Source organism: Hibiscus syriacus, unplaced genomic scaffold (assembly GCF_006381635.1).
Source record: "Hibiscus syriacus cultivar Baekdansim isolate YM2019G1 unplaced genomic scaffold, ASM638163v2 tig00110194_pilon, whole genome shotgun sequence".
Taxonomy (NCBI): Eukaryota; Viridiplantae; Streptophyta; class Magnoliopsida; order Malvales; family Malvaceae; genus Hibiscus; species Hibiscus syriacus.
In genome coordinates, this window is record NW_024062620.1 from 330,491 (window position 1) to 343,834 (window position 13,344).

Below are 13,344 nucleotides of genomic sequence, written 5' to 3' on the forward strand. Positions count from 1 at the left end.
TCTCAAGATGGTACAGCTAGAGGTGATACCAAATATAGCATGCAAAATTGTAAATCATGATAGTTTGTTTCTATTAAATTCATGTAGGTTGAGATGGTGCAAAATTGGGTTCTAGATGTAAGCTTGGAGAGGCCGTATAGGCTATTTTATTTTTCCTTTTTTTAACATGATACCCATATGATCATGTTATTTTGATTGAAATTTACATTGATTAGAGCAAGAAATACAATTTTTCGAACTTTAAATCTTTGATATTTTCTCAAAATTATAGAATTTTTAGAAGAATTTGAACTAAATGAAAGAAATATAAATAGTTTGATGATCTTTTCAACCGATGAACCTTCAAACAATGATAAAAATAGCGGTGAAAAGAGATGATATCTAATTTGAAAAAAATAACTTAGGGTTATTTTTAAAAAATAATACTTTAACATGTTGCATCAAATTTTTAATACAACTGAAGATAACAACTATAAAAAAAATTCAACTGGATGTTTCTTTTGACGACCCAGAGTTTATCCTGAAAGATTGACATTCATTCCACCTATAAATGCGGATACGAATTTATAAAAAAAATCGGTTGGACTGCAAATAGTAATAAGAAATATGTCATTGAAGTGACACAAGACAAAGATCAATTGGACACCATGGAGAGTGACGAGCATCCACAAATGAAGAACGGTGGGGTTGAAGAGGGCATTTACCATGAAGTCATTGATGGAGTACATGGTTAATTTCTGGGAATATTTTGATTCTCAAGTGGACCACTTGAATGAAGAAATCGGAGCAATACGAGCTGAAATATCGTCAATGCTGATGAGATTTGTTCGGAAATGTCCAACATGCGTGATGAATACAAACATAAGAGTTAGATATTTAATACTTGATGTTCTAACTTGAAATTTTAACATTTATTTGACTATATTTGGTTTTCTTATAACATAATTGGAATGAAGAGGAAGAACATACAGATGATGAAGATTTAAATAAATATTTACTGTCTGCAAGATCGCCGCAAAGAAAATTTCTCATTCTTTTATGTCAATAGTGTCCTTAATGTACAATTTTAATGTACTTTTGTTCATGTTGTAGATGTTATACTGGGACAAGATGTATCATAACTTTTTCAATTTTGTTTCGATAACTCATTTTTTACGACAATGCTTTAGGTATAACACAAAATGTTTTCCACTACTTTATATCCGAGCATGATTGATGAACTTATTTGGTTTATTTATATATGTTCTTAAAAATAGACGTAAACATCTGAGAGTATTTATAAAATTGGCGATTGTGCAAAATGTTCAAGTGTTTGTAAAAAATAATCAATTTTCTTCGGTTTAATTAATTTGTAGGTGAAAACTAAATGTATTTCAAGACTTGCTTTTTTTATATTGGTTGGATGATTGTTATCTACATTGTTTTTAAAATATCTATAAAAACTCATATATAGTATTTAATTTCAATCTCAGTCGTTGATTTGTATTTGACTTTGAATTTCTTCATATATTTCCTAGACCGTTGGATGTGGGAGAGCTCGAATATTTCCTCAAATGATCAGTCTCAATTAGGTGTGTATAAGTATCGATATTTTTACTTTCAATCTCATCTTCGTCAACTTTTTCAAACTTAAAAGTATTAAACATCAAACATAAGTATTGATATTTTAACTATTGATCTTAACTTGATCTACTATTTCAATTTTAAAAGAATCGAACAACAGAGCATAAGTATCGATAATTTCAATATCGATCTTCTCTTCATTAGCTTTTTTAAAATTTAAAAGTGTTGAAACTCATAGATTAACTATCGATATTTAACATTTCGAACTACTATCAACAATTTGTTATCTCGATACACTCATAATAAATATCAATACTTCTTCACCTACATATTACAGCGAAATCGACTTTATTTAACATTTTCGCCTTTCAACTTATTTTGTTACCGTGTGTAAATTTTCTTTTTACCCATTTGATAAACTTCGATAACGATTCCGTCCACAACCAGATTTATTCAAGCAACTTTTTACATTCTTGATATCGACCTAATTTCTTAGCGAACAATAACATTCTTGGGCACAATTGAATTTGTTAAAGCAATTCATAATATTTTCGTCTTTCAACTTCTTTTGTTACTGTGGCTAAGTCATTGCCCCATTTGCAAAACTCCATTAACAATTTCAATCAAAATTGGATTGAATACAGAAAAGTTTAACATTATAGATTGAAACCTACTTTCTTAGCAATCAATAACATTCTTGGTAGCAACCGAATTTATTACAGAGATGTTTAACATTCCAGATCACGATCAGATTTTGTTACTGTGGCTAAAGTCTTCCCTCATTTGCTAAACTACGGTAACATTTTAGGCACAAACGAATATGTTAATAAGATTGATAACATTTACCATTTATAACATTCTTGGTGCAATCTGATATCTTACTACAATTGATAACTTCTCCAACTGTAATCCTAATTTCTTAAAGTTAATATTTTCTTTGTTTCATTTTACATATAACGGTAACATTTTTATTTGCAACCAATATTGTTATCGATACGATTAATTTTTATGATTTTTGTGTATCATATTTTGTATTCCGCTTTTAACTTTATTGTAACTGTCACAGCAGAATAGTTCATCAATTATCGTCATACTTTAAATTCGTAGAGAATCTGTTTAAATGGAAGAAAAAAAGAAATCAAATATTTGATGTATATATATATATATATATATTATGATATTTGAATTATTCATGTTTTATGTTTGGTTTGTTTGCTGCAAATAAAGAAATATACCTTTTAAATATACAGGTTTAGGTTTATATAAAAACAAGGGTTTCTAGGAATCTTAAGTTTGAGTAACGTCTGCAAAGTGTATTTGTATTATTAGTATGTTAAAAAAAATTTAAACAAATATTATATTATATCCCAAATTATTTAAAGAAAAATGATTGTGAGAAATGAAGCATGATGTACATAGAAACTGGAAGAGACAACCCAAAATGTTTGACCTAATAACATTTCAAGTCTTTATTAATTTAAATTTAAATAAAAAAAGATTACTCCCCCTAATATTCTAAATTAAATAAATGATAATTTTTATTATTATTTTGAATTTAATTAACTTTTGAAATAGTATGAAGTGATTATAACGTAATATTTATTTAAAAATCAATTAGAAACGTACACACCTTATAGATACAACTACTCGAATTTAAAAACTTTAAAGAAAACAACATTTTTTTTACGACGGACACCACTCAATGTGTTGTAACTAGGCTTTCACTCAATTATAACCCGTTAAAATCAGAGTTTAATTCTAACATAACCAGACCCACTGTATGAAGGATGTTTAAAATGTAGGACCGTAAATAAACGGAAAAATCTCCATTCATATTTGTTACTATTATTTAATTTTTCATATTTTTATTTATTATATTTATTCATTTATAATTCGCATATTACTTTCACAAACATATAGCTAACAATCAACAAACATATTTACAAAACATATAATTTTACTACCTATGAATAATATAAAAATCATAACTAAATATATATTTTTATTAATATATATAATAAAAAATATAGTTATTAATAATTATATTACATTAAATCAAATATTTTACATATATTTTATAAGGAAAATATAAACATCAAATAAACGAACTATTTTGTTTATGAACATAAACAGGTCCAAACTTCATTTTAAAAAATAAGCATAAATTTTAACATAACAAACATATAACATACCAACAATTCACACTTTTAGAATAATAAAAAAAATGAAAAATTCTTGTTCCCGTGAGTTCAGACAATTATATCATTCTGTTAAATTTAGATTTCCTTATACAACCCAAATAACCGTTTGAAATGAGTTGAATCAACACTTGTAAGTCTAAGCAAAATATGTGTTGTAATGCAAGGATATACAACTTTTCTTTGTAGGTAAGAAATATGATTACAAGGTAATATCTATGTTCGTTTTTTAAATCTGAAAAACTCACATGCAAATGCAAACAAAACTGCTTGAACCCGAAAGGTTGAGAGAATAAAGGTCCAAAATATTATTATATAGTATGAAGATTAAACAAAAACAAGCATGCAGTTGCAGGATGCAATCATACATAAGCCAACCCAATATCCAACAATTATCTTATTTCACAACAACAATGTTCCCCTGGTTTCCGATATAAATCCAATCTGATCAAAACCTAACCTACTTTACAAGATTAATATGGTTACCTCACTCGTTCCGGATGGAGTAATACTTGTCCCATAATGTTGTCGATTTCGATATTTCATTCATGAGATTCTTCAACTTCATGCTGCTATCTCCCCCGCTGCAACATAGGAAAGATGTCATTCATCTCAGAACACGAAAATCATAGACCATCGGAAAGGAAGTTACATAGTCATAAAATTTATATCATACAACTCATTTTCCTAATGAAAATTGTCAAGAGAAGGAAGGAAAACCATTGCAATCTATTATGTGTTATGAGTACAAAAACAAAACCTTATTCGATTCAAGGATGCAATTGCCCGCAGAGCACTACGGATCATATCTTCATTGCGATCTACTTCCTGTTTGACAGCATCTTGCTTGGGCTTAAAATTGATAGTCTTTTGAAGAGGGTCCAACAGTGAATCCAGCACTGAAATATCAAATTTGAGACGATAAACAAATGAAAATTAACCAATTATCTGGATCTCAGTCAAGATAACCCAATTCATCCCTCACCAGGTAATACAGCGGATGGACATTTATCGGCAAGTTTCGAAAGGATAAGATGGCAAGGCATCTTAACATCATAATGATCTGACAAAAAACGAAAAATTTAAATCAGTTAAATGATTTAAGGCAAAAAATGTATTATCCTACACCAAATAACTATTGCCTTAAGTGCATGATAAAAAAAGACGAACTTTTGCCTGAGAGAATAATTCAACACATAATAATTTAATTAATTTTCATCAGATTTTGGTTTCAGGTACAACCATGATAAAACTATCCTCTACCTTATAAAATTGCTAACTGGTATAATAAAATCAACTAATTATTGTTCATAACCAAATATAACGACTAATATATACACAAGGTTTATAACCACAATATAGGGGACAACTTACCATCAAGTCCAGATTTGAGGTACGGGACAATGAAAGATGATGGGTTCACTTGATCAAGACAACTATCCAGTAATGTGTCTACACATTCGAAAGCTGCCTTCCTTAGCTCAAGGCCGTCATCCACAATGTGCTTAAAGGGACCAAGGTCAACAGTTCTAATCAATTCTTTCTGCACCAAGCCAGAATTTAAAATAACATAAGAAAAAGCAGCATACCCACAAGTGACAATGGAGAAAGTGGAAAGAAATAGGACTAGTAAAAAACTGCAAACATAAAAAAGAATGATGCAAACAAACAAAATTAACAAATGAAACCATGTAGCCCTGCATCACACCTGAAATATTATGATAAATAACACGGGAGAACAGAACCCGAAACTAAACAAATTAAAAGCAACATCTTCCAATAGAATCCCTTTTCTATTTTGAGAGTTACTGGAATTAAACAAAAGCTTTGCAAGGAAAAACAGTAAAGATGCAGTTTGATATATTTACAGGAAAACCCTGAACTTGAAGATTCACATAGTATTTGTTCTAAGCTTTAGATCTTGCTTCGATTCCAGTTAACTCGCCGATCTACTGAGCGTTCAGCTGAGAAGTTGAAATGCTGATGATTTTTTTATTGATTGAATATTTCAGTCATTCTGCGAAAATGTCGGCTTCACTAGCATCATTCGAGCGGCCTAGAGGGGGAACCTCAAACACGGTTTTTAAGAGTGGCCTTCTTTACATATCATCAAAAGTGAAATCATGTTTAGCCCGTCAATGTTCCAACAAAACCCACATGAAGAAGAGAAAAATGTGTGAGAGAGGTATAGGCGAAGAGAGAAAAATTGAAAGGTCAGTCCTCTTCTGGGAAGGATTGGACTGTTTTCGTAGATAATCTAAGTAAGAGAGTCTCAAGACGTGCATTAAGGGAATTGTTTCTCTTCCAGGGTCCTGTAGTGAGAGTCTTCATTCCAAGTGAAACGAATAAACCAAAGAACAAATCCTCCACATTCGCCTTTGTGCGGTTTGGTAATGAGACAGGTCTGAGAAAGGCAATCGAGAATATAAACGGATCGTGGATAGATGGGAGGAAAGTATCAATAGGAGTCGCAAAATATCAGAAAGATCGATCTAGGATAGTGGAGACAAATCGATCACTGACTGTGCTTCAAGGTCAGTTACAGAAGAAACCAAAGTACAAATCCTCCACATTCGCTTTGTGCGGTTTGGTAATGAGGTAGGTCTGAGAAAGGCAATCGAGAATATAAACGGGTCGTGGATAGATGGGAGGAAAGTATCAATAGGAGTCGCAAAATATCATAAAGATCGATCTAGGATAGTGGAGACAAATCGATCACTGACTGATGCTTCAAGGTCAATTACAGAAGAAATATCAAACCTGAAGGAGAAAGTTGACTTTCCAAGGAGTATAAGGGATGATAGATCATATAAGGATGCTTTGTTGACGGGTAGAAGGCAGAGGAGGGATTTGGAATACAGGGAGATAAGGAATGACAGTTTAGACAGGGCGAGAGGGAAGAAGAATATTTGGGAGATGCATATCCCTTCTAAAAGCTCAAGCTGGGTGAAAAGGTCACTAACGGGGATTGTCAAACACTCTTTCGAGCTGGAATTGGTACAGAAAGCTCTGGCTAATGAGGGTTATGAAGTTCAGATTCCTAGTTGGGGATACGTTTGGAACTCGTGTCGTTAATTTCAAATTGATTGATGAGATGATGGAGGCATGGACGAACAAGAGTGAGGAGTTATGGTTCTGGTTCGACCGGTTGGCACCTTTGCTGAATGAAGTCGGCATGTCAATGGCTTATTGCTTTGTTGAGTTATATGGTGTCCCTCTTTTATGCTGGCAAGATTCTTTTTTGGAAAGGTTAGCTGGGAGGTGGGGGACAGTGGAAGTCATTCAGGATTCGACAAGAAACAGGGAAGACCTCTCGACGGCGAAAATTCTAGTTAGGGTGGCGAGCCCGTTTGACGTCCCGGAGGTGATCACTCTAGGGTCGTACAGAAGGTCCTTCAAGGTAAGTATTAAACTGGGATCGGCGTCTAATACTTCGAGTGTTTTTCTAAGCAAAATGTCGGAATAAGATTCCAACGATAGAGACATTGAGAAAGCGTCGTCGGAGGAAGAAGCTGACAGTCGAAAGACAGCTGACGAGGAAGATTCTGATAACTCAGTCGAGGATGCACGCCAAAAGGTTGACACGTGGATTGAACAGGGTGTTTCTTCTGGGTTTGTTGGAGTTGGTGGGGGACAACAGTTTCCAAGAAGAAGCAGGGATGGGAAATGCATTAATAGAGGGGTGTCAGAGTTCCTCGGTTTTGGGAGAAGCAATGTGGGGGAGTATGCGGGGCTGGGCATTAGGAATATGGATTATTCAAATATAAGCACTCAGGCCCAATCAGTGGGAAATAGTGAGCCCGTTTCTCTTATCATGAAGATCATTCTTGTTGGTCCAGCAGTTAAATTAAATGGGTTTGAGCATGTGGATCAGAAACAGAATCTGACTTTGTCCGGTAATACAGGGGATGAAGGAAATGTGGGAAAAATCCTTGTGAATTAGGAGCAGTAATCGGAATAGAGGCTCAAGCAGCGAATGTAGCAAAGGTTGGGTTTGTTGAAGATTTTACTGAGAATCATTCAAGGGGTGGACCGTCACACCATTCATCAAGTACATTATCCATGAAGAGTGCCCCAGATGGGAGGAGGATGATCGGAAGTTATAACATAGTATATAGAAGGTCTAGGGAGAGGAAAATCTGGCATCGAAAGGAGTAGGGTTTAAATTCTGAAACAGAGGGGGATATAGGCAGAGGGAACTGGTTCTAATATTACGATCAGGTCAATCAGAAAACCCAGAGGCAACGGTTACTAGAGAAGATTGTGTGGACCCTTTTTTCCAGGGACAAACAGAGTACAGAGGTCATCATAGTTTCGCTGAAGGATGTTATCCGGAAGGTGACGATTCTGGTTCGATTAAAAAGAAAATCAATAAGAGATTTAAAAGATCTCTGATTTAGGATGCTTTAGATCAGGTAAGCATTTCTACAATATCCACCTCAACTTTTTCAATGTTAGAGGAAGCACTGGCTACTTGGGAAATAACCAAGTTGTTGGGTGTATCCTTCAAGGAAGGGAAGAAAGCCTTTTTGGATAAAATCATGAATTTGGAGAAAAGCATTAGTTTGGCTAGGTGAGGTGGCTGATATTTTGGGGGAGATTTAGGTACTAGATTATTATATTATGATGCCAAAGTTAGCTATAGTTTCATGGGGTGTTAAGGGTTTGGGAAAAAAGGATAAAAGTGTTGTCCAAAAAACGATTTCTAAGAACAATCCATCATTTCTTTTTCTGCAAGAAACCAAAGTTGAGAATTTTCCAAGTTCATTCTTTAAAAGAACCCAAGTTGAGAATTTTCCAAGTTCATTCTTTAGAAGAAGTGGGTTGAATTTCCTACTTTTGTTAGACTGGACAAGTTCTTGATGGACACTAATTTCATGACAGCTTTTCCTGATATCATCTAATCTTTACTTCCGAAGTCTATTTCTGATCATAATGCAATTATCCTTGAGAATAGAGTAAATTGGGGCAAGAGACCTTTCAAGCTGTTCAATTATTTCATGAATGAGGCTGGTTTTGAGAAACAGGTGTTATCGTCTATTAAAGAGTGCAAGAAAAACCAGAAAAGAGCTGGAATTTTGAGTATTCTAAGAAGCATGAAAGCTGCTATTAAAAACTGGTCTGGAAATAGAGACCAGTTTCCAGGTGCTTTGATTTTTGATTTAGAAGGAAAGATTCATAATTTAGAAAAGGTTTTTCAGCAGAAGCAAGATTCGAGTGGATGTGGAAGTGCAACAGATTTGATTTCTTTAAGGAATGAATTGTGGAGACTTTATAAAATTGAGCAAATTTGGTTCCAAAATTCAAGAGCGAAATGGGTGAAAGATAGAGACCGTAATTCAAAATTTTTCCATACCTGTGCTTCTATTAGGAAGAGGATGAACTCCTTAAATGCTCTTAACGTTAAAGGTGAGATCATCAATGATCCGATTCTTATCAAGGCAAGTGTCTGAGACCATTTTTTTCAAAGTTTATAATTACCGTTCAACTATGGAAGTGGAAGATTTTAAGCTGAATTTTTCAAGAATTTCCTTGGAGCAATGCCCTCTTTTAGAAAAGGAGTTTACGGAGGAAGAAATTTGGGAGGCTTTAAACTCATGTGATAGCAATAAAACTCCAGGGCCTGATGGGTTGAATATGGGGTTCTTTAAAAGGTTTTGGTCTGTTCTAAAAGAAGATATTCTGGAATTTTTTCACAATTTTTTCTTGGGGAAAGATTGGGAGCACGGAATTAATTATACTTTCAAAACTGTCACCTTGAAGGGTTCCAACATTGGTGGTTTAGATGACTACAAACCTATCAGCTTAGTAGGAGGGATGTACAAGATTCTTTCGAAGTTTCTTTCGAGGAGATTGAGAAGTTGCATTAATGATATCATCAGTGATTCGCAATTTGCTTTCATTCCTGGTCGACAAATCCTGGATTGCTCTTTTATTGCTAATGAAGGTTTGTGTGTTCAAGGTGGATTTCAGGAAGGCTTATGACACGGTGGATTGACCAATTCTCTTTAAAGTGATGAAGAAGATGAGTTTCAAAACCAAATGGTGCAATTGGATAAGAAAATGTGTAACAACCGCCTCGGTGTCAGTTTTGGTAAATGGGGTACCTTCTGAGGAATTTCTAATGGCAAGAGGTCTTAGACAGGGCTGCTCCCTTTCCCCACTGTTGTTTAATTAGATTGGGGAACTTCTCAACTTATTGCTTCTTAAGGCGGTTTCTTCAGGTCTGTTTTGCGATTTGGTTATAGGCAGTAATGAGGGTTCTTTTAACTTGTCGCATCTGCAATTTGCAGATGATCTCATCATTTTCTGTAATACCTCGAAGATGCAGATATTAAATGTAAAGAGAGTTTTACGAGTTTTTGAAGTCATGTCCGGTCTTCAACTGAACCTCAATAAAAGTAGTGGGCAGGGGCTATTGGTTGCTCAGTTGGAAGATTCCCTTCTGATTACCTTGGGCTGCCACTTGGTGCAAACATAAATTCTATAGCTCTTTGGGATCCGGTTGTTCAGAAATTTTACAAGAAGTTGGTCGGTTGGAAGGCAACAACCCTTTCTTTGGCAGGGAGATTAGTCTTTTTAAAGGCGGTATTGTGCTCACTGCCTACTTATTATTTGTCCTTATTTAAGATTCGTTCTTCTGTGAATATAAAACTCAATTCCATCATGGCAAAGTTTTTATGGGGAGGAGGAATAGAGATGAATAAGATTCATTGGGTAAATTGGTCGACAGTGTGTAAAGCCAAAAATAATGGTGGTCTGGGTGTGTTGGATCTCAATTTCATGAATAGAGCTCTATTAGGAAAGTGGCATTGGAGGTTCGCTAATGATAAGGAGTCCGTTTGGAAGAAGAGGATTTGCAACAAGTACAATTTGGACACTAGCTTATTATTGTTCAACAGTAAGTTTCCAGCTCAAGCTTCTTGGCTTTGAAAATCGATAGTGAATAACCATTTCAAAGAAGATCCATTTGGTTCTAAGTTTCGTAGCTTGTTTATAGTCTAAGTGGGCAATGGCGAAAACATCCGATTTTTGGCATGACAACTGGGCGTTAGATTCTCCTTTCAAAGTTGTTTTCCCTAGACTGTTTGCCTTATCTATAAATCAAAATGGCAAATTAATAGAGTTTGGTGAGTATCGATCAGCAGGTTGGTTTTGGCATGTACAGTTAAGGAGAAACTTGAGTGTTTGGGAACTGGAACAATGGTCAGACTTGCTGACTATCATAAATAAAATTAGTCTTTCCGAAGAGTCGAGGGATGGTCTGATTTGGAGAGGAAATGGGGAGGGTGTCTACTCTGTCAACTCTTGTTTTAAGTTGTGCTCCTTTGGTTCGGATGCGGATCTTTTTTTTTTTTGATAAAAGAAAGGCCTCATTAGAGATCCCCTGCATGTCCTACATGTTTATATCAGAAACATGAAGGACAAAGGAAGGAGGACTAGAGCACCTCTGAATTTCATTACTTTGAATCATAACGTACAACCAACTCCTAGTTTTGGACTGCTTGACATAAGATTTAAAAACATAAAGCATACTGCAGCCATAAAACCAGAACGTAAAATCTGACTCTACACTCTGACTAAAGAACCTCAACATAATTCCACTCAATTATCCGATACCAGCCTTTGCTAATTCATTTCCCAATTTGCAGCTCAATTATCGGATGCGGATCCTTTTTGGAAGAATAACATTTGGAGGGGATTGGTGCCTCCGAGAGTGGAGACTTTTATGTGGCAGGTTGTGCATCAGAAATTGGCAGTAAAGACATAATTACTCAAGAGAGGGGTTACAAAGATTGTGGACATTTTATGGCCATTATGTAAAATGGAGAAGGAATCTTCCTCACATTTATTCTTCACATGCTCTATCGCGTGGACTCTATGGAATAGGTTCCTGAAGTTTTGGAGAATCACTTCGGTTTTTCATGGAAATGCTCAAAGTTTTCTTTTAGCTTGGCAAGATTTGGTGCCTCATTCATTTATTTGGTCCCTTATTTCGAGTGATGTTATTTGGACAACTTGGAAATATAGAAATGCCATTGTGTTTGAAGGGGGAATGTTAGATCAGATTGATTTATTTTTCACGGCAAGATTTAGGCTTGCTTCTTGGTTCTTAGCTAAGTTCAAAGATGTTTCCATTTCAAAAGACTCTCTCATTAGTGATCCCTCCCTCGGAGATTTCTGCTCGTCTTCCAGAAATTCGATTATCAATTTGTTGCCTTGGTCTCCTCCTCCCAAGGGTTTTCTTAAACTGAATGTGGATGCAGCAGTCAGTGATGATTGGAAGAAAAGTGGAATAGGTGGAATCTTAAGAGATGATGATGGTTCGGTGCTGGGTTCTTTCCAAGATGCTATTGGCTCAGGTCCTTCTTTGACAAAGCTTAAGGCAATTAAGAAGGGTTTAATTTTCTTTGATTCTCTTCGACATTGTTTTAAGAAACGTTTGATTATCGAAAGTGATAGTAAATTGTCAGTGGTGTGGGTTAATAATATAGATAGATGTCCAGATGTGTATGTTACAATTGTTAAGGACATTGTTGATAGGTTAAGAGCTTTGGAGGGTGTATTTCAATGGGTAGCTAGGACAACAAATATTGAGGTTGATGGTTTAGCAAAGGCTGGTATTGGCTAGTTTGAATGTCTTTGTTTGGGTTATTTATTTTTCTGATCTTCGGGTTGTTCATTGTAGGGGGGTGATCTTGGCTGTTTTTAAACATTATGTATATATTATGTTATCAATAAATTTTGAGGCACTCTTTTCCTTCTTCCGCTGATTTAGGAGTACCTTTTGGCGTTCCATTAATCATGAAGGGGGTTTTTAACGAGGCTTCCTCTTCTTATCAAAAAAAAAAGTAAAGACAAGAAAGTTACCATTAGTTTTTTTTTTTGATAGAAATTATAGGCCTCATTAAAAACCCCCTTCTTGATTAAAGGAATTCTTGGGAAAGTTCCTTAATCATTGGAGGGAGGAAAATAGTGCCTTAAGATTTTATTGATCAGGGACTCATTACATAAAATACAACCAAGACACACTGTCAAAGCCATAAAAATTACAGAATATTTAAACAAAACTCCCTAAACGACCAAACCTTCCTTAAACAATAACAAAACTTTCCCAGCCCCTTCAGCCTCAATAGACCAAGAACCTACTAGAAAACCTCTAAGACACTTTTTTTTTGATAGGAATAGTAGGCCTCACTAAAAACCCCCTTCATGATTAACGGAACTTGAAAATAGTTCCTTAATCAGCGGAAGGAGGAAAAGAGTGCCCTAGGAGTTCATTAATCTTAAAACATTACAAAGTAATACAATGTCTAATCTCCCTCCAGAGATAAAAAGCCAAAAAGAACCAGCCCTTAATAGAACATAATACTCAACCAATACCAGACTTAGCTAGAACATCCGCCTCTATATTGGCTGTTCTACTAACCCATCTAATAAGACCTTCATAAACACTAAGCTTTTGAATAATTTCCTTAACAACTTGAACATAAACGACAGGACAAGAACCAACATCCTTGACCCAACCAATTGCCACCTTACTATCACTCTCGATAATCAATCTCTCTTTAAATTTGTGGCG

The 13,344-nt window shown here is 34.9% G+C and overlaps 1 protein-coding gene across 1 annotated transcript in view; it reads right to left on the reverse strand.

Moving 5' to 3' along the window:
* Positions 1 to 4,066: 4,066 nt before the first annotated feature.
* Positions 4,067 to 13,344, reverse strand: part of LOC120217900 (cullin-associated NEDD8-dissociated protein 1-like) — a 32,648-nt gene continuing 23,370 nt past the window's right edge. The window contains exons 26-29 of the mRNA XM_039214924.1: positions 5,136 to 5,304; positions 4,747 to 4,824; positions 4,522 to 4,660; positions 4,067 to 4,345 (exon numbers count right to left, since the gene is read on the reverse strand). Of these exons, the coding sequence (XP_039070855.1) occupies positions 4,249 to 4,345; positions 4,522 to 4,660; positions 4,747 to 4,824; positions 5,136 to 5,304 (483 nt within the window). The 3' untranslated portion in view covers positions 4,067 to 4,248. The remainder of the gene's footprint in view (positions 4,346 to 4,521; positions 4,661 to 4,746; positions 4,825 to 5,135; positions 5,305 to 13,344) is intronic.